This window comes from Trichoderma asperellum, chromosome 5 (assembly GCF_020647865.1).
Source record: "Trichoderma asperellum chromosome 5, complete sequence".
NCBI lineage: Eukaryota > Fungi > Ascomycota > Sordariomycetes > Hypocreales > Hypocreaceae > Trichoderma > Trichoderma asperellum.
The window spans coordinates 1674032-1698166 of record NC_089419.1 but is presented as its reverse complement, the minus strand read 5'-3'; the positions used below and the strand labels follow the sequence as shown (position 1 = coordinate 1698166).

The 24135-nt window shown below is 50.3% G+C and overlaps 7 protein-coding genes across 7 annotated transcripts; 4 read left to right on the top strand and 3 right to left on the bottom strand.

The window, feature by feature from the left end:
* Nucleotides 1-215: 215 nt before the first annotated feature.
* On the top strand, nucleotides 216-2157 carry TrAFT101_008716 (uncharacterized protein; the record flags this gene model as incomplete). Its single annotated transcript, XM_024899821.2, has 4 exons — nucleotides 216-255; nucleotides 327-422; nucleotides 489-1406; nucleotides 1479-2157. The coding sequence occupies 4 exons, from the start codon at nucleotides 216-218 to the stop codon at nucleotides 2108-2110; spliced, it is 1686 nt and encodes a 561-aa protein (XP_024761861.2). The 3' UTR covers nucleotides 2111-2157.
* Nucleotides 2158-8598: 6441 nt separating this feature from the next.
* On the bottom strand, nucleotides 8599-10313 carry TrAFT101_008715 (uncharacterized protein). Its single transcript, XM_024901832.2, has 4 exons — nucleotides 10237-10313; nucleotides 9805-10135; nucleotides 9637-9743; nucleotides 8599-9581 (listed from the first exon to the last, which is right to left on the bottom strand). Exons 2-4 carry the CDS (start codon nucleotides 9991-9993, stop codon nucleotides 8774-8776), a joined length of 1104 nt encoding a protein of 367 aa, XP_024761862.2. The 5' UTR covers nucleotides 9994-10135; nucleotides 10237-10313; the 3' UTR covers nucleotides 8599-8773.
* A 1489-nt stretch (nucleotides 10314-11802) lies between these two features.
* Nucleotides 11803-13239, top strand: TrAFT101_008714 (uncharacterized protein; the record flags this gene model as incomplete). Its single annotated transcript, XM_024899930.2, has 4 exons — nucleotides 11803-11928; nucleotides 11991-12749; nucleotides 12847-12888; nucleotides 12943-13239. The coding sequence occupies 4 exons, from the start codon at nucleotides 11803-11805 to the stop codon at nucleotides 13237-13239; spliced, it is 1224 nt and encodes a 407-aa protein (XP_024761863.2).
* Nucleotides 13240-14524: 1285 nt separating this feature from the next.
* Nucleotides 14525-15889, top strand: TrAFT101_008713 (uncharacterized protein; the record flags this gene model as incomplete). Its single annotated transcript, XM_024899875.2, has 1 exon — nucleotides 14525-15889. The coding sequence occupies one exon, from the start codon at nucleotides 14525-14527 to the stop codon at nucleotides 15887-15889; it is 1365 nt and encodes a 454-aa protein (XP_024761865.2).
* Nucleotides 15890-16009: 120 nt separating this feature from the next.
* TrAFT101_008712 (uncharacterized protein) lies at nucleotides 16010-18835 on the bottom strand. Its single transcript, XM_024899949.2, has 3 exons — nucleotides 18225-18835; nucleotides 18065-18166; nucleotides 16010-17998 (listed from the first exon to the last, which is right to left on the bottom strand). The coding sequence occupies exons 1-3, from the start codon at nucleotides 18762-18764 to the stop codon at nucleotides 16418-16420; spliced, it is 2223 nt and encodes a 740-aa protein (XP_024761866.2). The 5' UTR covers nucleotides 18765-18835; the 3' UTR covers nucleotides 16010-16417.
* An 827-nt stretch (nucleotides 18836-19662) lies between these two features.
* Nucleotides 19663-20001, bottom strand: TrAFT101_008711 (uncharacterized protein; the record flags this gene model as incomplete). Its single annotated transcript, XM_024906566.2, has 1 exon — nucleotides 19663-20001. The coding sequence occupies one exon, from the start codon at nucleotides 19999-20001 to the stop codon at nucleotides 19663-19665; it is 339 nt and encodes a 112-aa protein (XP_024761867.2).
* Nucleotides 20002-21965: 1964 nt separating this feature from the next.
* Nucleotides 21966-24103, top strand: TrAFT101_008710 (uncharacterized protein). The gene is made up of 4 exons (XM_024909675.2): nucleotides 21966-22389; nucleotides 22512-22607; nucleotides 22692-23436; nucleotides 23506-24103. Exons 1-4 carry the CDS (start codon nucleotides 22375-22377, stop codon nucleotides 23844-23846), a joined length of 1197 nt encoding a protein of 398 aa, XP_024761868.1. The 5' UTR covers nucleotides 21966-22374; the 3' UTR covers nucleotides 23847-24103.
* Nucleotides 24104-24135: the final 32 nt, after the last annotated feature.

Sequence of the window (24135 nt, the reverse complement as noted above, 5' to 3'; positions counted from 1 at the left end):
GAAGAGTTGCGCCGGTACGTTACGTCACGGGCTGCACTTACACGGAATCTCATAGCCAAAGCAGAGACAGTCATAGTATTGTAGCAAGTATTAATTGACCATGGGCAAATATAAAAAGATTCGGAGCCGCTCGTTCATAAAGTCGATAAATTGAAAATCACATTCAAATTGTTTCATCTCTAGTATTAGACGCCAAGACTACGACAGATTCAACCATGGCTTCTACGTCGTATTCTGTGTCAAGTCGCAACAATGGTGTGTATATACCTGCTTTATAGTCACTGAAGTTGAACTTTGTAAGGTAAATGGGGCTAACAGAGAATCAGGCGACTTGCACTTGAACTATGTCAACGATCGCAACACTACATCTCAGCACACGGTGTATACAACTAGCAATGGTGCACCAATGCCCCATCCTTTCGGTATGTATAACTACAGGCACAATCCCTCTTACTATACGTGAATACAGTGAACTAATTGGCCAATAGAAACTCAACGAGCTGGAGAAAATGGTCCTTTGCTGCTCCAAGACTTCCACCTCATTGATCTCTTATCACATTTTGATCGTGAGAGAATCCCTGAGAGAGTAGTCCATGCAAAGGGTGGTGGTGCCCATGGCTACTATAAAACTACCAATCCACTGGATGACCTTTGCCTTGCAGACATTTTCTCTGCTGAAGGAAAAGAGTGCCCCATCACAATTCGATTTTCGACTGTTGGTGGCGAAAGCGGTTCTCATGATCATGCCCGAGACCCCCGAGGCTTCTCTATCAAGTTTCGCACTGATGAAGGCAACTGGGATCTTGTGCAAAACAACACACCAGTTTTCTTCATCAGAGATCCTGCAAAGTTTCCTCATTTGATTCATACTCAGAAGAGACATCCTGCAAGCCATCTTGGCAGCGGTGATGACTCTACCATGTTTTGGGAATATTTCAGCCAGAACCCCGAATCCATTCACCAAGTCATGTACACATTTGGCGATCGCGGTATCCCGGATAGTTGGCGCCATATGCATGGATACAGTGGCCATACCTTCAAATTCGTGAACAAGGAGGGCTCCTGGGTATACTGCAAAATCCATATGCGCTCGAAGCAGGGCACTGGCTTTTTGACCCAAGAAGAATCCACGCGTCGTTCGCCTGACGCAAACCAAAAGGATCTCTATCACGCTATTGAGCGCGGCGAGTTTCCTCAGTGGGATTTATGCGTGCAAACCATGACTCCAAAGCAAGCTGAGGAGTTGTGGGAGACCCAAAAGATCAACGTCTTTGATCTTACTCACTGCTGGCCCCAAGGCCAATTTCCTCTCCGCAAGGTTGGAGAGCTCTGCTTGAATGAGAATGTGAAGAACTACTTTGCCGAGATTGAGCAAGTTGCTTTCAGCCCATCTCATCTCGTTCCCGGTAAGCCCCAAACTTTTATAATCAGTATAAGGTACATGTAATCAAATGCTAATTAATTTTGGATTTGTATAGGAATTGAGCCCTCCGCCGACCCTGTTCTTCAAGGTCGCTTATTCTCATACCCCGACACTCAACGTCACCGTCTGGGAGTAAACTACCAACAGCTTCCTGTCAATGCGCCTCGCACAGGCTACCAAATGGCCAACTTCCAGCGAGATGGGCCCATGGCCTTCTTCAACCAAGGCGCAAGACCGAACTACTTTTCTTCTATCGAGCCAATTTCTTTCAAAGAACGTAAGATAAATCTAGACAAAACTCACGAAGCCTTCATCGGGAGAGCAGTCGCTTTCCTCTCAGAGATCAGACCCGAAGACTTTAACCAGCCTCGTGTCCTCTGGGAGAGAGTTTTTGATGACGCCGCCAAAGAGCGATTCATCAACAACGTGGCCGGCCATATGAGCACTTGCACAGAAAAGGAGATTATTAAACGCCAGATTGGCATCTTCCGTGAAGTGTCTGACGATCTTGCCAATAGACTGGAGGAGGCTACTGGTATCCACGGCTATCCTGGTATCAGCGAGCTTGGCTTCAACGGTTGTCACAATGGCATGGCAAAGAGCGCCTCCCTTCGACCTGCGAATGGACAAAAGAGCCCTCATTTCAACGCGAGCAATGGAGGTCCTTCAGCTGGAACTCGTAGTTAAAGATAGTGACAGAAACTCATAGTACCACAAACTTATAATACACAGAGCCAAGACTTCAGTATCCTAGTTAATGAAAAGTGAAACAAAATGAGATTCTTGCGATTGCTAATCACTAAAAACTTTATTGTTTACACTATCGAAACATATGCTGATCAGCTCATAGTGTGGTTCCAAAGAATCCAATTTTGTACTTACCGCAATAAGCAAAAGGACAAGCTTCCCTCCTACATCTACAGGTACCCCACCTTTTGGGTGCCTAACCATCAAGAACCTCACTCCGTTTGACTTGCTATCAAACAAAAACGCCTTCAATATTTACCTTCACGGCCCCCTCTGGGGACTCTGGAGAGATGGGAACATCTACAAACCCTCCAGATACCTAGAGCACAACCACCACCGTCGCCCCCGGGCCAGCGACAGCACTACAACCCCAGAAGGAGGCAACTCCCTCGATTCCAGGAACAGGGGAGACCACTGTGCTCCCCTTCACTCCCAAGAAAAGAAGACGCTTTGGAGAAGACTTTGAAACAGACAATATGCGATCACTTAGCTTCAATAGGGCGAAGCCGAGCGCGATCGCAGCCACACAGAAACCGTCGAGAGGCCTCACCTCCTCCATCTTCAGCGGCCTGAAGGAAGCCACCGCACCCAACAAAGAGGGAAAATCCCTCACTAAAAACAAAATCATGAGCCAGATCGAAGAGATCAACGCACAGCAATGGGCTAGACAGGACGTGGTATTAAACATAGCTACGGCTATCGACTCCTGTCTAGCACAATATACCACCAAACCCTCCTCCGCAGTGGCAGAACAAATACGAGCCGTCCTTAACGCTGCCCTCGAGACCTTCGTCGCCTCCCACATGAACCCAGCGGGGAGGTCCAAAAACCCTGAGAAAACGGGCAGCGACTCGAAAGATGCCCAACCAACTGAAACAGCGTCAGCCAACACACCTCGCAGCGCAAGGAACAAATCAAGCGGCCCGAAAGACCCCACTTTGACGGGAGCTCCCGCGCCCACTGGAAAAGCGGACCACAAGAGCGCCAGAGTCACGTGGGCACAGGTCGCGTCACAAGATGCTACTTACAATAAAAAACCGCAAAGAAGCCCCGACTCCCAGAAAAACTCTGCTCCCGACAGCGAAGGACCGGCCCCCGCTGCCAAAAACAAAGAAAACAAAACCATTAAACCCCAGGAAAAACCCGATGACTGCATCTTCGTCTGAGTCCCGCCAGACCACGCATGGAGAAAGCTGACGGCCATCGGGGCTAGACAAGAAATGATTAGAACGGCGAAGATCACCAACGAGGACATTACTTACTTTAAGGAAGTTCCGACAGGCTTCGCCCTCAGGGTTAAAAATCAAGACATCAGAAGCAAAATTATCGCACTCAGGCCGGAGGCAGAAAGCGACAATTTGAAAATTGAAGAAGCATGCACATGGAAGGTCTTCCTTTTACGCGGCGTGTCGAAAACATACACGGATTTAAGTGGGACCCACTCCACGGACGCGCTAGTCCCAGAGGAGGCATGCGTCAGGTCCGGAGCCAAAGATCTCCCGGTGGCCTGTTACAAGGCCCCCTTTGGAGAATCCCTGGACACGTGCTGCTACTTCATCTCGTTCAAGGAGGACGTCAAACCCGGCTTCAGGCTATTCAACAACTCATCCCCGGCGGAAGCCCGGGTCCAGAAACCCAGAATCATACAATGCCGACGGTGCCTCGGTTTCCACGACCCGCGGAGCTGCACCAGGACCGAAAGGTGCCTCAAGTGCGGCAAGCCCTCGGACAAACACAACGACACCACCGTTAACTGCCCTGCCCCTCCACAATGCGCCAACTGCAACGGACCGCACAAGGCGGACTCCCCCAAGTGCCCCGCTCGGCCAACTATAAGAGACGGTAAGAAGGTTCATGCCACCAAAGAGCAGCTCAAGGCGATTAGAGACCTGGGACGGCAAGAGTTCACTAAAGCCAATCCCCCAAGCCTGCCCAAACCCCGAGCTCCTCCCCAGCGAACAAATCCAGCACAGATCCCAAAGCCCCTCGAATGGGACCGAGGGTCCGGCTCCCACTATTAAGCTCTGCTCCTATGCCCCCCGCCAGGACTCCTGCTCAGACCTTCACGATCGAGGTCGACTCCGACGAGGAGAGCTCCCCAATGGAGAGCTCCCCAGCCAGGTCGGAGATCCACGCGGTAGGGTCGGACAACGGCGAGGAGGAAGAGGATGAAAACATGGACGAAGCCCTGAACGGGGAAAACGAACCCCCTAAGACGGACCTATGAACAGTAGGCCCCGTTGCAGCCGCCGAAGAAAAACTGGCCTTAAAATCTTCCAAGCTAACGTCGGGAAGAACGGCCCCTATCAGGACGTCGCTCTCTTACTAGCATGGGAAGGTGGCTACGACATCGTGCTCATTCAGGAACCCTACGCCGAATGGGACAGGACCTCGAACAGGAGGCAGACCAAAAATCACCCTGGATTTCAAGCATACAACCCCCTAAACGACTGGAGGGACGCCAGACCCTCAGTCCTTACATTCGTTAGAATCTCACCCAACCTCCCCAGTAAATAACTCTCCCCTCCAGGTCTGGAGAATGGGTGCGTCTGCTGGGTAGAGGTTTGCGGCTACACAATCGTGAACATCTATCGGAGAGCCTCGGAGGATACTACGACAGAAACCCTCATTAAATGGGGCTCCCCCCCTCCCCGTTCCATCATCGCAGGCGACTTCAACGCCACCCACTGGACCTGGCAACCGGGCAGGAGACCAGACACAGCGGGCAACAGAATAGCAGAATGGGCTGACGGGTGCGACCTCCTTCCCTCCCTGGTGGACTCTCCTACGAGAGACTCAGGGAAGTGCATCGACCTCGTCTTCACAAACTGCTTTACCTTGTTATGGGTGGAACGCTCCCTAGATACGGGCTCGGACCACTATACAGTCGTTACCACTTTACCGGAACCCACCCGCTCCACCCCAGGAGCCGGGAAAAAATACCTCCCCTCCGAACAATATGAAGCTTTCAGTCAGCTGATGCACTCCTTTGCGTGGACTCTCCCCACAATCAACCTTGAAGAACCATTAAAGGACAACCTAGACGACTGCGCCAAGGCTCTCCAGAACCTCTTCAGAGACGTGCTGGAAGCCACGGGCAAAACAAGACACCAGAACGGACACAGCGCTCCCTGGTGGACCAAGGAATGCAAGGCGGCCCATAGAGCGCTGGAAGCGAGCGCCAAGGGCTCCCCCGAGAGGGCAGAAGCCAAGAAACGACTGAATCTCATCGTCAGGAAGAGCAAGAGAGCTCATTGGGACAAGATCATTTCGGAAGCAAGCGCGGACAAGAACATCTGGTCCCTGGCCAAGTGGCGGAAAGCCACCGACCGTTTTCAGCCCCCTCCATTATTAGACGGGAATAAAAGCATCTCCGACCCCATTGAAAGGGCAACCTACCTCAGGGACAAGCTACTCAAGAGAAAAACCACAGAAGAAGACATATTAGATCCCTGGGACGGGGACTTCCCCCCTGACGAGAAAATTAAATGGAACACAGAAGTTACAGAGGAGGAAGCCAGGAAGGCCACCACAGGCTCCGGCAACACTGCCCCGGGGGCGGACGGAATATCGGTGGCACTTCTACAGCTCGCCTGGCCGGCAGTCGGTAACTTCATCACGGACCTCTTCCGGGGGTGCCTAAGCGTCGGGTACCACCCACTCCCCTTCAGGAGCGCCGAGGTGACCATCATCCCCAAGCCCGGCAAACCCGAGAAGGCGTACACCACGCACAAAGGGTACAGACCGATCTCGCTGCTGTCTTGTATCGGAAAAGGGCTAGAGAGACTCCTCGCTCGGAGAGTATCTCTACTGGCCTTAGAACACAAAAGACTCCCGGAACAATATTTCGGTGCACTCCCCAAACGAGCGGCGTCGGACCTGGTGGCCTGCCTGGTCCATGACATCGAGGCAGCCCTTGCCAAAGGACTGGTCGCCTCACTGCTTACCCTCGACATAGCCGGGGCTTTTGACATCGTCATGCGCAACAGGTTGGTTCTCAGACTCAGAAAACAAGGCTGGCTAAAGCTCTTCGTCCTGTGGGTGGACTCCTTCATGAGCAACCGAGAGGCGCTAGTTCGCTATGGATACGGCTTCAAGCTACAAGGCACAAGCCTGGAATGTGGCGCCCCACAAGGGTCCCCCATCTCCCCGATCATCTCCATGCTATACTTCTGCCCCATCCTCTGGCTCAACGACCCCAACACCAGATTCGGCTATGCGGATGACGTGGGCATCGTGGCCATTGGAAAAGACACAAAAGAAACCACTAGAATTCTGCAGTGGGAACTGGAAGACACCCTGGACTGGGGCCGATGGAATGCGGTATCCTTCGACCCAGACAAGGCTGAGCTGGTCCACTTCCACTACACACGGAAGAAGACCCATCCCGACGACATTGACTTCGAAGGCCGACCCATTCCCCCTCAAGACTCGATGAGATGGCTAGGCGTACACCTGGACTCCAGGCTCTCGTTCAAGAAGCACGTTGAGGTCATGACGGGAAAAGCCCTAAAGGCAGCTAACTTCCTAAGATCCCTTAACAAGACAATCAAAGGGTCCCCACCAGATGCGGTAGCCATGGCGGCCAAGGCATGCGTTATCCCGGTCGCTTTATACGGGCTGGATGCATGGTGGCCAGGGGAAACCAGACAATGCCGATTAGATCTCTCCAAGACCACAAGCACTGGCACAGACAATTTAGTCGAGAAACTAGATAAAGCCTTTAAAACTGCGGCCAGGGCAGTGGTCCCAGTATGGAAAACCACCAACTTGGAAGTTATACACAGGGAATCAGGCTTTCCAAAGGCCTCACTGGCCATTGCGCAAGCGAGGGTCTGGATTGGGGCTAGGTTTGCATGTCTAGACAGAAACCACCCCATAAGCAAAAGAGCGGACAGAAAAGTCGCGGGGGCCTCGATGACTAGACTCCAGTGAACGACCTTACTGGCGGGCCGCACGGTCAGGCCCTCCCTCTTCGCCCACAACAACGGGGCTGTCCTCCCAGGCCCGGACTATCGGGGGTCCACGAAGGACGAAGCCGCCAAAAGACACATTGAACTCCTGGACGACCTCCCCAGCTCTACCCTCGTCGCGTACTCGGACGGTTCACAGGACGAGCTAGGTAACACCGGATGGGGAGCGGTCACTTTCCACAAGGCTCGCGCCACCAAAACGAATGGATGCCTCCCCAACGCAGAGGTATATGACGCAGAAGCGGTCGGAGCCTTTGAGGCGATTAAACTCGCTAAAAAACGCATCCAATCCGACCCGGACATCAAAGAGCTCATCCTCTTTCTGGACAATTCAGCGGTCGTGGATGGCATCCTCGGACTCACCCCAGCCTCCACACAGGGAGTCTACATGGGCCTCAGAAAAATAGCCAAGGATCTCTCACCTAACACCGTCACCAAGGTGGCCTGGGTGCCAGGACACAAGGACATCTACGGCAATGAAGTAGCAGACAAACTCGCAAAGGAAGGGTCAGAGCTTCCGACACCACCCTCCAGGATTGCCACAATAACCCACATCAAGAGGTGGGCCAGAAGCGAGAGGAGACGGCTCCGGGAGCTAGACTGGGACCAAAACCGACCGCCCTACTATAGACGTTGGCGACTGGACGCCCTCCCCAAACCACCAGAACTACAGCTACCGAGGGCTATACTTCATAGGCTGTACGCGGAGAGGACAGGGCACGGAGACTTCGTGGAGTACCACGAAAGGTTTAGACACAGCACCAGGCCTACCTGCAAGTGCGGTGAGCCAAGAACACAAGGCCACTTTGTGGAATGCAGGATGGTCAGACCCTTTCTACTGGAAGTCCCTGAAAAAGACCTCCTAATAGGCATTACCCCCCTCACCTACTTACTAGGACCCGAAGGATACAAACACTTTCAGACATTAGTGGAGGACACAAGCCCCTATGGCCCTTCCCCCCAAAACACAGATTGACACCAAAAACTTTCATTTGTTTCGTACGACACGTAGCGAACGCGGACTCTGAACCTGCGGCTCCTACCGTCCTATTGCCCAGCAGGGATTTATGTAACTAGCTTACTTAGTGGACGTTAATAATAAAACAAACAAAACAAACAAACATAAGCAAAAGGACAGAGATCATCAGATTGGCGTCATTTCTTTGCAAAGCCGCCTGTCATGATGTAAATGAAAACATTCCGAGTAAAGGTAAGAGGAAACTAATCGATTAATGAAACAAGGAAAGCGACAACACTAAAACTCGCCACTGATATGCTGCGGCTATGTTGCTATAGGTCGAGTAGAGAGTATTGTTAATCTGCTGTTTGTAAAGAAGAAAGAAAATGTCGACGTGAAAAAAGAATCTTCCAATGCACTGTCATTATAAGGTGTTCAAAATGGCCACGAGGTTGCCATAAAGCTGTTATTAGAAACAAGTAAATAAATACCAATCAACGGGATTTGTAGAAATGAATACCACTATCGTAAACTGCTAAGAATAAACAAAAGATTGCCGCAAGACTGTTTCTTGCCATATTCCAAGTACACCGGAGAACTTTTAATCTAAATCAAAGTGGGAATTTTTCTCTAATCGCTCTACATGAAGATATACATCTTAATTAGCCGTATTCATGACATCTCTATAGGTATTGGACTTCTTTCTTCTATGTGAACAATGTCTGTGATGCCTATGCCGAAAAAATCATTATAATCAGGAAGCATCATCTTGTTCTCCACAAGTAACGACTCAATAGCAGGCGTCTCTGAAAAGTCACTTTTGAGTGTATTATTATTTGAATCGCCCAATTCCCAAGTGATTTCCTCTGTATTCAGCATCGATCCGTACTGTTGAAGGAAAAGCGTCATGTCATCAGGTACTGTTACCAGCTGAGCCTGAGAAAAGTTGGTGTAGTCTGTTACTGGTGAAAGATATGGTGATGATGTAACGCAGGAGTTGGCTCCCTCAGACTCAGAATGGCTATTGTCTGGGTCGTCAAAACTGTAAGGGCTTCGAGACTTCGTCATGCGGTGATTGCGGTCAGCCAAAGTTTCTCGTCTGCTGTTCAACTCGGTTTCGACACCTTGCATGGGTTCCAGTGATGGGGCGCTTTCGTTTGTAGAATCATTTGTGGGTGAATCTGGCTCCTTATCATCAACCTCCATATCGTAATCTCCATATTGCAGTCGTTTCGGATAGGTCGCGAGGCTTTCCATACCGGAAATAGTTGTCGGCAATTCGTATTTAATGGGTAGTTCGATTTCGTCATTGGGGCCGATACATCCCAGCTTCTTAGCTATGTCGTGAATAACCAATTCGCCTTGGTCATTCAACTCTGGTTCACCAAGATCCCAGGGCTTGTTCTTCTGAATCATTGTATATAGTTTATGGACAGTGCCGATAAGGGCCAAGTGTGTAGTTTCGAGGAACTCAACGTAGCTGCGTTGTAGTTTAGTAATCATTATGCCTTCATACGATGCTTAAAGATACATACCTCTTGGGGACCTGCTTGTATTCCACGTGAATTGTCCTCTTTCGGAAGCCGGGAGTGCAGACATTTCCATTGTTCTTACACTTTTGGCAAGGAAGTTCACCATCACACTAACAAAACCGCCTCTATTAGCACACTTGTTGATAAATCGAGGTGCTGTAGTGGACAAACCTTGATTTTCTTCATCCGACACCGTTCACAAGCCTTGGAAACTCTTTTGCGTCTCCTGTCTCTGCACTTTAGATATCGATCCGTGTCGAAATCCGTTGATTCTGGTGTTGATGTCATGTTGTGTAGACGAGACGCAGCGATGTCTCTGGGAGGCTGTGGTTGTTCTCCTGTGGTAATTTTCGAAACCATGTTGTAAGGAATCGGTGTAAAATTGCAGAGTCTGAACAACTCCTGCGTTTTCGGGGACTAGACAAGCTACCCGCGGTGTTAAATGGATGATGCACGATGCTAGGAAAGAACAGCCATTGATAAAAAGCCAGACTATGGATTTCTAGTATCATGTTATAAATCTACAGAACAGGGTGGCACTATCCACTTTAAACAACTACCCCGAAGCGAGAACGGAGCATCAGACTATGACATACGACATACAAGGATGCAAAGGACAAACTCATGGCCGAGAATAGAGTACTAAACGCTCGTTGCGCTAGAACCTTCGCGAGCTCAGCTTCGTTAACGATTGCATGATTCGAGCTTCTCTGGAGCCCGAAGCGGTAACCAGCAGCGAGCACGCGAGATAAGCGAAGACCGTGACGGGGGCTCAGGGTCCAAATGCGACGCTAGAGAGCGCTAAAGAGCCAAATACGTCCCTACAAACGCCGTTCAGATGGTACATTGTAACGTGGAAATCAAATCATGAACCGGCAGTAGACTCGTATCCCGGGACTTTGGAACTGGAGACTTTGCGTCTCCGGAACTTCCCATGTCTCTAAGAGGATACCTCTGAATTCGAGCACAGCTGGTCGACAGCCCCTTGATCGGGAAATGGCGTTAATATGTTTTACTCACGCTAAATGGTACCTAATTTATTTGACCATTTCATGTATGGGCGATTGAGACAACTGACGCCATACAGGTTGGCCACGTCGGCGGTTGTCTTACTGTAGGCTTCCTTGTTTTCCTCGCAACCACTACACTTACGTCCACGATTGTGCACATTCATTAGCAATATGAGGGTTATGCAGGCAGAGCGCACTCTCATTGGAGAATTCGATTCCGACATTCGATCACAAGCATCATCACCAAGCTGCTTGTAAGAGACGGTCTTAATCCACGTAGTAAGCCTTACGTGAGGATTTTGGATGAAAATGAAGATACGTAACTAGTCACTGTCCACTTGCTTGATTATGGGACGCCTATGTTAAATAAACAGTTAATGTGCCCACTGAGAGAAGATGAAACAATTTTCGACCATTCGATATGTCTATTAAGCATTTGCTAGCATGCCACGCTTTCTAAAGCCCAAGTCGTGATGCCGGGTACATGTAGTAGGTTAAGTGCATGATGGAGCTTGCTATTGCACCTATGGATACCACATTTCATGCTTACTTGAAGCTACAATTTTCGGTGATGTCCTTTTGACTTTAGCTAATCACTTCAGAAACAGACTCTCGCAATAATATTGCGTTCAAGTACTCATCAATAGCTAAACCGAAGCCCGCGCACACTGTCCCGCTATACCCCACGCGAGCACTAACATCGGGACTAGCCCTCCATAGTAAGCAAAATTGCAACTCTGCGTCAGCCTGGTTTCTGTCCGCTGCCATCGCTGTCGCAATTCGAGATCGCCTCTCCTGCGGCAAATCTACTCAGGCTAGAAGCCTCGCTTGGCGCGTTGCTTGCAAAGGTCTCAGCGTGCATCTCGCCCTGCCGAACTCGGTGCCCGAAGGCGCATATGCCAACGCATGATTCAACTCTCCCAAGATCCATAGCCCGAGGTAGAATGCACGCGACCACCGCAGTATGACTGGGGCTTGATCTGACACACGTCACGGGCCTGTCGTCGATAAGAGCGGCGCCACTACCAGCATCTGCGACGGACGACGAGACGGACGACCGAGACGGACGACCGAGACGAATAACGTGGTGGCGATGTCTTCGTTGGACAGCCAGGCTGTGAGGCGGCCTTCGCACGCAGCATCTTCCATTCGCAGCCAGATGCCGTCACCAACAGTTGGCTTCCGGGAGGGCTTGGGCCTGGGAGGCGTGGCCAGGAGGACGCTGGGGATATGCTTCCTGTTGACGACTGTATTTCTGTGGACTCTGTCCAACTTTCTCGCCAGCGTTCGTAGCCTGCGTTGCCGGACACGATGGAGCAAAGACACCAGCTAACAGTGCTGTTATAGTTCATCTTCTCCGACCAGACCTATGATAAGCCCTTTTTTCTCGTCTATTTCAACACCTCCATGTTCGCCATCTCTTTGATACCCATGTTCATTCGATATTTAGCGCGAAGAGGAGTCCACGGACTTCGAAGCGATATCAGACGTATGTGGGCAGAATGCCGATACCAAGCTGCCATCGCGAGCCCTACAATAGACGAGGAGGGCCCAGAAGTACACGAGCGCTTGCTAGTAAACGAGCACAACCCCGTATGGAACTCTACAGATGAGAAGCTTGGATTCCGCGAAACGGCCATCTTGAGCCTCGAGTTCTGCATCCTCTGGTTTCTGGCGAATTACCTGTCGTCTGCTTGTCTCCAGTACACCAGCGTGGCCAGCGTCACAATCCTAACATCCACAAGCAGCGTCTGGACACTGGTATTCGGCGCCATCTTTGGTGTCGAGACGTTTTCCATGCGCAAGCTGATTGGGGTTCTCGCATCCCTCACCGGTGTTGCGCTCATTTCAATGGTGGATCTATCGGGCAAGAGTGACGAGAACAGGGGATCGTTTCCGCATAAAACCCCCGGGCAGATTGCCCTCGGAGACACGATGGCTTTTATGAGTGCCGTGCTTTACGGCATATACGTGACCGTCATGAAGCGACGGGTAGGCAATGAAGACAAGGTCAACATGCAGCTGTTCTTTGGATTGGTTGGAGTGTTCAATCTGTCGCTGTTGTGGCCGCTCTTCTTCGTCTTACACTGGACGGGAATGGAGCCGGTACGTATAATTTCAGTATCTTTTCTTTTGCAGCAAGAATGAGCTTGCAAGGCCGAAGATGCACCCGGAATAGAGGACTGACTCGAGTTTAATACAGTTTGAATTGCCTCCCACAAGCCAGATTTGGACGATCGTCATTGTAAGTCACATGCTGTTCATCTTGATCTAGATGCAGTTATTCACATTTGCATAGGTAAATGCCGTCGCCTCCTTTGTCAGTGACCTCTGCTGGGCGCTGGCCATGCTCCTGACCACCCCGTTAGTTGTCACGGTAGGCCTGTCTTTGACCATACCGCTATCACTCATCGGCGAAATATTCCAGTACCAGCAGTATTCCAGTTTCATCTACTGGATTGGTGCCGCAGTCGTCTTTGTCTCATTTGTATTTGTCAATCATGAGACAAAGAAAGACGATTCTGCTGGCAAAGTCACATCCTCCGCCACCACAACTAATCCCGGTGGTGTTGACGAGGACATTGTGTATGGATGAATGCTCCCAGATGAATATATGAACCAAGATACGTGTATTCAACTACATTATACCCCAGGATGAGAGACTTTTTCTTTGTTTAGTCAGATTTTGCACTTTGTTCCTTAACGCGGTTGTTAGAGATAGATAAATGCATTAGCGCCAGCAATTTGGATAACACACGCTATGCTGTGCCTAGAGTAACGTAACTGTCTGTTAGCGGGACCCCACGCTGAATTCCTCCCGATGAAGCGCTAAATTCCCGATCGTTACTGAATGATGGGGAGAAAATCATGGGCGGAGGTCACGCCGCACAAGGGAGCATCTGCTCCGAGGCAGCGACGAGTTCTCTGCCCGGCCCGTGATTCAACGCTCAGCTTTCCGACGGTCCTGCTGCCAGCTGGAAAAAAAAAATAAAAAAAAAAAAATCGAGCTGGCTAATTTGTCTGCTATGCTGCTCTTGCTACGGGGAATTGCTACTGCGCAAACTTTCAAAGAGGGCTGAACAGCTTCTCGAATAACATCCAACCCAGGCCGGCGACTCGTGCTCCACAGAATCCGGAAGAAAGCAGTGCATAGCGCCCCAAGCCCGCGGGAGATCAGCAAAAAAGCATCCATCGATCTGCTCAGGAACCAGTGCAAATCAGTGCAGGCCAAAGCCAGATTGTCGATTTGCTTTCTGCATGGCTGGGCCTCGCCGTTTGTCCATTTCCCATCTTTTCTCGAATAGGGCGTGATCAGACCCCGTCGTGCCGTTGACAGGACCCCATGACTTGTGGCTGGTATCACAGGGAAACGCAGGGAGGCCCTTTCATCAGATGACGCAACCTGGCGCAGAGCACATGCAGTTCGACGCCGTTTGATTCTTTTTTTATTTCCCCTGTTGTGTTCTCGGAAAGTGCGAGCAGCAGGTCTCGCTGTTTTGGTTATAAGCGTGTCAGTCATTACATGGTATACAGCACAAGTACAAGCACATGCATGTCTTGAACCCGTTCGCCTGCCTAGGATACCCGTCTCTCATATTACTGAGGCCATTGGCTTGTTTTTACGTTTTTGAACACTCGTTTAAGACCTCTTTTCCATTCGCAAACTTCTTGACCGCAACTCTCTGGACTTGTTGTTCATCCTTACTCGCTCTTCGAAAGAAGGGTACAGCAATATCATATACTATCCCTATATCAACTTGTCATATTACGCCTTCTGTCTTACGCCCTACCGTTTTGCACCGAACGATCCTCGACCAGACTGGCTTCAACAGCAAAATCCTACTTTGCCCATCTCCCTCATGGCCGCCTCTCCCATCGCGATGACCTATCCCGACAATGTCTCCTCACAAACCCCAAAGTCACTCGCGGGTGACATGGTCAGCATAACAAGGCCGTTGCATACGAAAATCAACAAGCTTATCACGTCCCGACTGCCGCTGGCAATCCCTCCAAAGGCCCCTGATTCCGGTCCCTATGCCTGTGGCCTACTGCACATTCTCCCGGTATACATGACTTTTGAGAAGCTTTGGCTGGATATTATCGATGCAATTCCCGCGGACGCGCTAGATCATTCAAACTCCAATGCAGAAAATGGCAAAGTGCATAGACTAGAGGTTTCCGAGCGTGTACATACAATTCTCAAAGAGATCTACCTCCCTCAGCTCTTCCGCTCCGACCGCCTCAGGGCCGATATCAAATCCATGACGGGTTGGTCAGACGATGTCCTCGACTGCCAAATCAAGGCTATAAGGGGGACAGGCCAGCTATCGGCCTTTACTTCACATATCAAACAAGTCGTCCACGCGAAGCCACATGTCCTCATCGCTTATTCGTACAATTTATTCATGGCCCTCTTTGCCGGAGGACGATTCATCAGAGCAACCCTCGAGAAAGCCGGCCACGAATTCTGGAGCGTTGTCCCTGAGCCTATCAAACCTACTATGCAGCCATGCAAATCATATTCTGCCACTACATATCCGCTAGAGCCGATCAACGACTCTCGTTTAGAGCAGGTGACAGAGGATGATATACACTCTCACGACAAGAGTTTGCTGCCGCTACAGTTCTGGAGGTTTGACTCAGAAAATGACGGCGAAGACCTGAAGCAGGAGTATAAGGCGAAGCTGCTTCAGTGGGAGAGTGAACTGACGGCTGAAGAGAGGGAGGACATCCTCCAAGAATCTCTCATCATCCTGGAGAGCATAGATCTGCTGGTTGGCCAGCTGGACGCTGTCTGCAGCGACGTGCAGGAGGAGAAGCCAGCCACCCAAATGCGCGTGAGGCCTTCACTGGCCGACCTTCTTGGCAACAATCAATTTGGGGCACGTCTGCGTGACAGCCTCCTTATAGCCCGAGGGCGCGGCATTGGAAACCCCTTCAGGAGCCAATCGCTGGGCGCGCCCGAGAATGAGAAGAGAGGCGAATATGATGACACTCCAGCAACTAGCACTGACACAGCGTGTTCTGATGTTCCCAAATCTATGAGGTTTGCAAAGTCGCTCCCTATTCCACCACGCAAGCATCGTATTGCTACTGCAAAGGATGGCAGTTCCGGTCACAATTTATATGTAAAGCGACAACGGCGTGATGCCAGCGGCACTATGATAGGACCAGCGCTGGTGGGAGTATTTGGTTTGTTTTTCCTTTATGTACTATATAATCGCGTTGGGGGAGTCATTGGCTAAGGATATACCAAAGTGAATTGGAAGAGCGTGAGACGGGGGCGGTACAAGTTGGTTAGCATATCACTGTGCGTTGGGAGACATGAATTCCTAGAGAGACTTCCTAGAATAGTTGGATATTCGGTCCGCAATCAATAGAGTTACGATTATGATTTTAGCAGTATGTATTTTTTTTTACACTTATTCGCCCGTCACGGCTCAAAAACAATGCTTGGCTATGCTATGCCGCAGCTAACCCTACAAACGCCACTGCTATGCTTCTAACGATAATATGAAGAGGGAGAAACACAATTCTCTCTCAGGCAAAAAGGAGTACAGCTCCAAAATATTTTTTCCACACAATGCTCAACCAAGCATATTATGCCACAATGTCCGTATACTTTCTTTAAAGCGTTGGAAGAAAGGGTGTCCACAAAAAAACAACAAGTGAATATTCCATACCGTGGTATCCTTCATTTTTCATATACTCATCATTACCGCTCCTTGTTTCTTTTTTTCTCTCTTTTTTTTAAGCGTTTGTAAATTTTTTATTTAATCATCGTCGTCATCGGGGGTGTCCCAGTCGTCTCCCACGTCGGCCCAGCCTGCCATGTGACGCTCGCCCCCGAATTCGCCCACCTGCCGTAGATATCGCGCTTGAGATTCGCCCTGCTGCCACTGGCGAACGATGTAGTCATCTGAAGCTGTGACGAGCTTGCCGTCGTGAGCCCAGCTCAGGGTGGTAACTTCACGGCTGTGGCCACGGATAAGAGGCGTACCAAGTCGTGAGATGGGGAGAAGGGGCGTGGCGGCGGATGATCCAAAGGCAGAGGGGGTCGATATGCTCTGTGATGGAGTGGCAAAGGCGCTGGCTTCGGGAAGGATGTGAGATCGTTTGGCCCAGGCGGTGCGGATGTAGCGTTCATCGGTGGGGAAGAGAAGTGCGCAGCCGTCGGTGCTGCCCACGGCGAGGAGTTCGGAGGAGCCGTTGATGCTAGGGCGGATATCGCATTTAACATAGAAGGACTGCGCGCGGAATAAGTCGTGCTTGAAGCCGTACATGGGGCCCAGACCGTGGGTCCCGTTGGGTCTCCGCTTGACTGCTCCATCTTCAAGTTCGGGCGCATGCCCGAGCATTAGGTGATTTGTCGAGTAAGCATAGACAGTGCTGTCTTTGCAAACAGCGTAGAGACGGGCGGCGTCGGAGCTAAGAGCCATGGAAGTGATACCGTAGGAACGCCACGTGTGGCCTCGCGGTTCCTGTGTTACGGCTAAAGGTGTCTCCTCAGCCTGCCGCCGAGGCTTGATATATCGCGTGTCCCATAACTTAATCGAAGCATTGGCTTCAGATGCGGAGAGTAAAAGGTGTTCACGGCCAGGTGGCATCCAGTGAATAGCGGTGACTGAGGCAGACGAAGTGTTGCCCTGTACCGTACGCTCATGGGCGTTGTCGATGGTGTTTATGCCCTTGGCTGGGAATGGTTCCAACGAAGTATCTCGCTGGCCAATGCCGCTAGGGCAGGAAAAGCTGTTAACCGGCGATGAAGAACACCGCAGGTCCCATATCTGGATACGGCCAGCTCGGTCAGACGAGGCGATAACATTGCCGGCCGCTTCGCCAGGCTGGAATGCAATCTGCCGTAACGAGTCCCAGTGGCCTCCTCCAAGCTCCGAAGCAACTGTTTGAGTCGGCACGTCGAGGATTTTGCCGCTGCGGTCACCACACGCCGTCGCCAGCCGTGTATCATCTTCCGAGAACGACAGATCCATAATCGCGTTGTCGTGAACAGAGATGTATACGTCAACTTTGGAGTCCTCCGAGGCATCGTTCAAAGTGGTGTTGAAGAGGCGAACATATCCTTGCTCGTCGCCAATGGCCGTAACAGAAGCCTTATGGCAGCTGGCCAGACTGAACGGAATCGTATTGCCGCCTCCGCTAGAGGCAACACAGTGGTGAAGGTCATTGCTCCGGCTATAAAACGAAGATGTCTCGATCCTAGGGTCACATGCCGGGGAACTAAGATATTGGCTGCCGTGGTGCGAAGAGAAGCCATGCTCCCGGTCGACGAGGTGAGATTCGAAACCAAGATCCCGGAACTTGCGGACAGGCTTAGGCTGATATCCTTCAAGCTGCTGTAGCAAGAAAGATTAGCAACAAGTTCCAGGATAGTTAGAAGGGGAAGCAAAAGTAAGCTATACCAGGGGAGCTTTAGGGTCTGCGGCAACAAGTCTCTGTGGGGTCAGTCCTATCTTTTCTTGCAGCCCACGGGAGCCATTGCGGCTAGCTTTGAAGAAGAGGTTCTAACAAGTTGTTAGCAAACCACATGCAACTTCTAAAGAGAGGGAGAGTATCTTTTACCAAAGTAGCTCTCCGCCTGTCCCCCAAGCTCTCAAGAGTCTCTTTTGTCCTGGTACCATCCTCGGAAAGGCCCTCGGTTAGATCCTCCTCGATAATAGTGCCGTTGATTAACCCTTGAAGTCCGTACGGCGAATCCGCACCACCATTAAGTCTCCTCCTCTTTGTGCCATCTGCCTGCATCTCTTCTTCCAATAACCTCTTGTGCTCTCCATTCATTCCTAGCCGTTCACTGGGAGAGGGCGGACATAACGGGTCGGAGCTCAGCGGATCGCTCAGAAAGGACATGGGGGATGCTAGCTGGCGGTTGTTGACAGAGGCGCTATCCAGCATCCCCAATACTGACCGTCCGCTGGGCAGAGAAGACCGCGGCGTAAAGAAGCGCCCAAACCTCCTAGGCGTCACCGACGGATTTCGTCTTTCCTTGCGCCTGGTCGACCTCGTCGGCGACAGCATCTGGCTTGCTGGAGAGGACGCATTGACAGTGGGCGGGCTCGAGGGGTAGATGGGATCTGAGGACGGGCCATAGTGGTAATGCACCATGTTGCTGGCGGCGTAGATGCCCTCTCAAAGGCTGAATGCGGCTGGACGAGATGACGAGGATGCACAGAGATTAGGCGAGCCGTGTCGAATCATATCATGGCAAGGGAGAGGAACAGGACCGCAGAGGAAAAAGAGTCTGGACAAGCGGAGACCGGATTTTTGGATAAGCGAAAATGAGTGAGGCTAGGGACATGTAGGCAAAGTGGAGAGACGCGGTCTCACGACGCGGGAGCGTGTAAATGAGATCTTTGGCGCGTTTTGGGGAGTTGACGAATCTGGGGCACTGCCGCAGGCGTCCGGGCGGTTCCAGCGGGCCAGGGCGCTGTATTGGCTCTGCGGCGGCGCCAGTCACAGCGGGTCTGCAGGGGCTGGCAAGGCGTGCTGCGTGTCACTAAAACCGCTAGCCGGGCTGCCTCTGCTCTGCATATCATACCTAGGTATCCATATGGATTGTTTGAATCAATCCATGCTCAGCTGGCGATCAATGTTTGTTGTTGTCGACATGAGCTACTTTTAGCCTAGACTCTGTGTCTTTTCCCGCGAAACGTGTTGATGCGCGAAGCCTCTGCCGCTGCTCTTTCTTGCACTTCTCGAACGCACATGTTTGGGGGCGCAAAATCTCGTATAGAGCAATTTGCTTCCGTGGCGTCACGAGTAATTAATTGCATGTATACCAGGACTATTCCGGAGTCGCGTGCTAACACAAATGTGTCGCCGTGCATGAAGGGATGTCACCAGTATTGTCTGCCAAGCAGACGTTCGGATGAAGGCGAGACAGCTGCATGCAGTATTCTACGAATGCACACGTGTTTTATGGCTGAATTGATGGCTGTTGGAATTGACTATACGCCATGTTAATCGCTCGGGCTGGGATCGACCACCGTAGCGCCAGCATTGATCAAATCCGGCGACATTGCATACCATGATGGCCTGTGGGTTTCCACAGACAACCACTGCTTCCCTGCAGCAGGGAACCATTGACATAAGGGATGCTGCATTGCGCTCTCAGGGACTCGGCGCCTTCGTTGGCGTGGCTCAGTCTCTGGAAGATGGCGAGGAGAGCCTCGTTGACCTTTCGGTAAAGATTCGCTATAGAGGTTTCGAGCGCTTGAAATCGTTCTTCGATACGGGTATTCTGGTTATTTACTGCTGCCCCGGCGAGCTTGGTACGCACCTCAAAGTACATGCTGTTGTGAACGTCCAGGCCAGGGAAGTCAATGGCTCTCAGATTCATCATACGAGCGGTAACTTTGTCTTGTCCGTCTATTTCGATTTGGCAGACCTACTTGACAGTGATGCCGTCATGAGACTGGGGAGCGTCAGGGCATGGCAATTACCAGTAGTTTCAATCAGTACTTTTTCCTTATCTTTGAAATCCTTAAAATGCCCCAGGAAGACCACATTTCGGCATGCAAAACGCTTGTCTCGATGCATTTCTAGACACGCGTCTCGTAGCAGTCTTTTCTGGTCATGGTACGTGATTCTTGCAATCTACCTACCTAAGGAAAGGGCTTGGACCATTTGGTGGTACCAGATTCGGCGTTTCTTGTACTCAAATTCGAAGCACCGACAGCTTGGCCGGGCCAGCATCCTTTACCACGAAGTTGAAGGAGCCCATTGTCCGTTTCTCATATCTCAATATCAACGCTGGCGGTTTGCGAACGTCAACAAAAGGGTTGACATCTGCGCGTGATTTTCCGATGCCATCCCAAGTGCAATGGCCCAAGTAGAGGTAGGTAGCAGAGGTAGCAGAGGTAGCAGAAGAAAATGACGAGTATTGATATAGAAATTGGTAGAGTTACTGGGCAGCAGAGCTCAAATGCTCTTCTCCCGTCACCTTTCCAAGAGGAAGACGCTTGTCAAGCCTTAACATAAACACTACCAACAGAGTCATCTGAGAGAAGGGATTGGGCAAGGTAGAAGACAATGCCCAAGCAGAGATGGCCACGAATATGTCATTAATATAGTTAATCATGAGCATGATTCAAGAATGCCGCTGCGACATGGTGAATGCCAATGCTTATAAACTAAACGTGTTATGATTTAAGTGTTGCCATACAACATCGTTGGGGACATTTTCTCTACATGCAGCCATGCTTTACCATTTTATTTTCTTTTATTACCATCTTCCTTCTGAAATAGAGCTTGCTTTGTCTTTTCCTACAACGGTCGAGCCCAGTGTTTTTATTCTCACCGATTTCTCCTCTTACAGACATCATCTTTTGTAGTAGAATGTCACCCACCCTGTCCTTGCTCTTAGGAAGGCCACATGCGCTTCAAGGGACTACTAGTACCCGAAGCGTAAAAGCTATAGCTCATGGCCAATCTTGAGCAAGCCTTAGCGGGTGAGCAGAGCGAGTTTGTCGCCCTTATATCAACAGCCGCAATCAGCTAGAGCAAGTGTACAGGCGGGCTTGATGCCAAGGTGAACGTTGGGGTGTCCGGTCGAACTACACCTTACGAGCTACGTTTCTCTCCAAATATTGTGCCCTCGCTGGTGTGGTGATGATGAATGCCATATCTTCAAGAACCATATGTCCATTTTTTGAAAGTAGCTGTCTGATATACAGTTGCGCGCGCGCTCCGCTGAGTCTCGTTCGCAATGGTGCTAAGTTTAACGATGGAGGTGGTAAAAGGTAAGTGGTTTTATCATTGAATACGTATGTATTCTGCATGTGCTAATGAGGATTTAGACGGAGAGTGAGGCTACTATTTGGGTCATTCACAGCTATTTCCATTCATTAATGGCGAAATGAACATGCCATAGCACTACCGGGTAGCTATGTTGGCCGGTATACTGGCTCTTGGGCCAACAAGCCAAGTATGCTTGGCCTAACCTTTCTTTCATTCCCTCGTCTCTTTTTAAAAAGATGTTATTGCTTACCAACGTTTCTATGAAAGTAGATAGAGCGGTATCGTATCCATTGTCTGTATGTAGATGTAACTACATTAAAACGGCTCAGCAGAAATTACACCCCAGCAATCGGATATGTCAATTCCTTTGCTGGATTTCAACTCATCATGCCTAGTAGGTACTAAGGTTCAATACCTACATGTAGGTACATGTACTCTTTTTACTGGATCGATAACCGCATATCTCAGTACGCATGTATGGTAAAGGTACGTGCACATGTTTTTCTGCTCTGGCGCGTGCTCCTTGGTAACCAACTTGTTTACAGCACTGGCCATCTCGTCTCAAACTTTGCTCACTTCAAGACACGTCCTACTATTGACCTGTTGACTGACCCCAATCCTCACTCACCTGGAGCGAACACAGCCCTAAGACAGCGTCCTTATACGAATCCTTTAATCCTTCAATTCGCAGGAGCTGACACCTACAAAAGCGGTAAGCCATCCAGGCGCATGTACAGATGCCCCGTTTTTTCCGCCTGGCTAGCCCAATAGGGCCTGGTCGCTGGCACAATTCGATCCGCAATGGTGTCATCCTGCCCGATGATTCATCCTCTGAACTCCATAATTCTCCGTACTTGTGCATATTTCAGCTGCTTCTGAAATCGCTGGTCGCTGATTGATATCGCCAGAGTTTCATCGTCCAGTGCCCTTCGACCTTACCAAGCCACTATCCCAGCACCGCTGCCGACTGCCCGCCATGTGCCGCTTCTTGGTACGTCATTCGCCTAGGGAACCGCAGACACCAAGCATCTCTATCGGCGATCGCCATCCCGAGATCTCTATCCCGAGATCGGATCTTGAAAGGAGGCTAACTCAAGTTTGGTCGATATCTAGGTCTACAAAGGCAGCGATGAAATCCTGCTGTCGAAATTAATTCTCGATCCGACTCATTCGATTCTTAAGCAGTCATTTGATTCACGGCTACGACTCGTAAGACAAAGCTCCCTCCTTGCTTTCCTCGCCACAATTACACAATCAGACTTGGCTGACATGTCCTTGTTCTCATATCCATAGGACACGCGACGAGGCCAAAACAACGCCGATGGCTTTGGTATAGGCTTCTATACCGATATTAAACTCGGATCGGCGCCCTGCCTGTTCACGTCTACGATCCCCGCGTGGAATTGCACGAATCTTCAGCGCATCGCCTCCAAGACTGCATCTCGTTTAATATTCGGCCATGTTCGAGCAACGACCGAAGGCTCCCTGAGCGAGGACAACTGCCATCCATTCACACACGGAAGCTTGATGTGGATGCATAACGGTGGCCTTGGCGGCTGGAAACACATTAAACGGCGCCTGGGAAGCCTTCTGGCAGATAAATGGTATCTCGGCGTCAAGGGAGGAACGGATAGCGAATGGGCATTTGCCCTGTTTCTCAACACCCTTGAACAGTCAGGCTACGATCCGAGCGCGTGCCCGGTTAACGGGTTTGGACCAACAGTGCTTCGCGCCGCCATGGAGAAGACAATTGCTCAGATCAACGAGTTAACCGATAGCATTCCGCAGAGCATCCTGCAGAATGAGGATGTGGACACCAGAAGTCTTTTGAACTTTGCAGTAACAGACGGCCACAGCGTCATCTGCACCCGCTACATCAGCAGCTCCAAGGATGAGGCTGCCAGTCTATATTACTCGTCTGGAACACAATGGGTTACGAGAACTCCTTCGCCTGATGATAGACAGTATCAAATGGACAGAAAAGATAAAGGAGGTGATATTGTTCTCGTAGCAAGCGAGCCACTTACGTTTGAAAGAGGTAAGAATGTTAACAGAACTGAGGATTCACTTGTTTAAACCAAGAACATGTATTAATCTCCGGTGTTAGAAAATTGGGTCAACGTTCCTACCAACTCGATACTGACGATTCACCGGCAAACTGTCATGGTCCATCCCATCTTGGACAAATATTATGAAGGGGATCCATATCACGTTCGCTCTAGCGCTTTTGTCCAAGCAAAGGGCCTCATTACCAATGAAAAGGCGACCAGCGGCTCTCAAAGCCCAGCTAGTATTGACGGCACGCGAAAGACCATCGCTCAGTCAGTCTTTCCTCGCGGTCTCAGCCCTGATCTAGTGCGAAGATCACTTACGCCGGTCTCGTCTCGGGAATCACGACTTACCTCCCAACTCCAAACAGCGCAACATTTGGCTTCACCGCCGCGCTGATGAGCCGTATAGAGAGCTTCCATACGGTGTACTTCTGAGCCAATGACGTATTTCTATGGCATCTAGAAGTTGGATAGTTTTTTTTTTTTGTGCTACACTACGACTGATTGTTGCCGAAGTGATAGACCAATGTTTATGAGATACGTGGTTGGCATTAAGCCTCAAGGCGAATGGGATTACGATTTAGATTTAGTATACTTAGCGAGACTTTGAATTGGGCGGCGTTATATAATTATTATTTGAATTGAACGGTTGCATATTCTCCAAGTATTTTTATAGTAAATCTTTT

Bases quoted from the DNA above. Each gene is read 5' to 3' on its own strand.
- TrAFT101_008715 (XM_024901832.2), bottom strand. From the start codon at position 9,993: ATGGTTTCGAAAATTACCACAGGAGAACAACCACAGCCTCCCAGAGAC. The intron at 9,744-9,804 runs GTTTGTCCACTA...CGGTTTTGTTAG, and splicing joins GTCGGATGAAGAAAATCAAG to TGTGATGGTGAACTTCCTTG. The intron at 9,582-9,636 runs GTATGTATCTTT...ACTACAACGCAG, and splicing joins TACAAGCAGGTCCCCAAGAG to CTACGTTGAGTTCCTCGAAA.
- TrAFT101_008712 (XM_024899949.2), bottom strand. From the start codon at position 18,764: ATGGTGCATTACCACTATGGCCCGTCCTCAGATCCCATCTACCCCTCG. The intron at 18,167-18,224 runs GTAAAAGATACT...ACAACTTGTTAG, and splicing joins ACAGGCGGAGAGCTACTTTG to AACCTCTTCTTCAAAGCTAG. The intron at 17,999-18,064 runs GTATAGCTTACT...TTCTTGCTACAG, and splicing joins CAGACCCTAAAGCTCCCCTG to CAGCTTGAAGGATATCAGCC.
- TrAFT101_008710 (XM_024909675.2), top strand. The intron at 22,608-22,691 runs GTAAGACAAAGC...TCATATCCATAG, and splicing joins TTGATTCACGGCTACGACTC to GACACGCGACGAGGCCAAAA. The intron at 23,437-23,505 runs GTAAGAATGTTA...CTCCGGTGTTAG, and splicing joins GCCACTTACGTTTGAAAGAG to AAAATTGGGTCAACGTTCCT.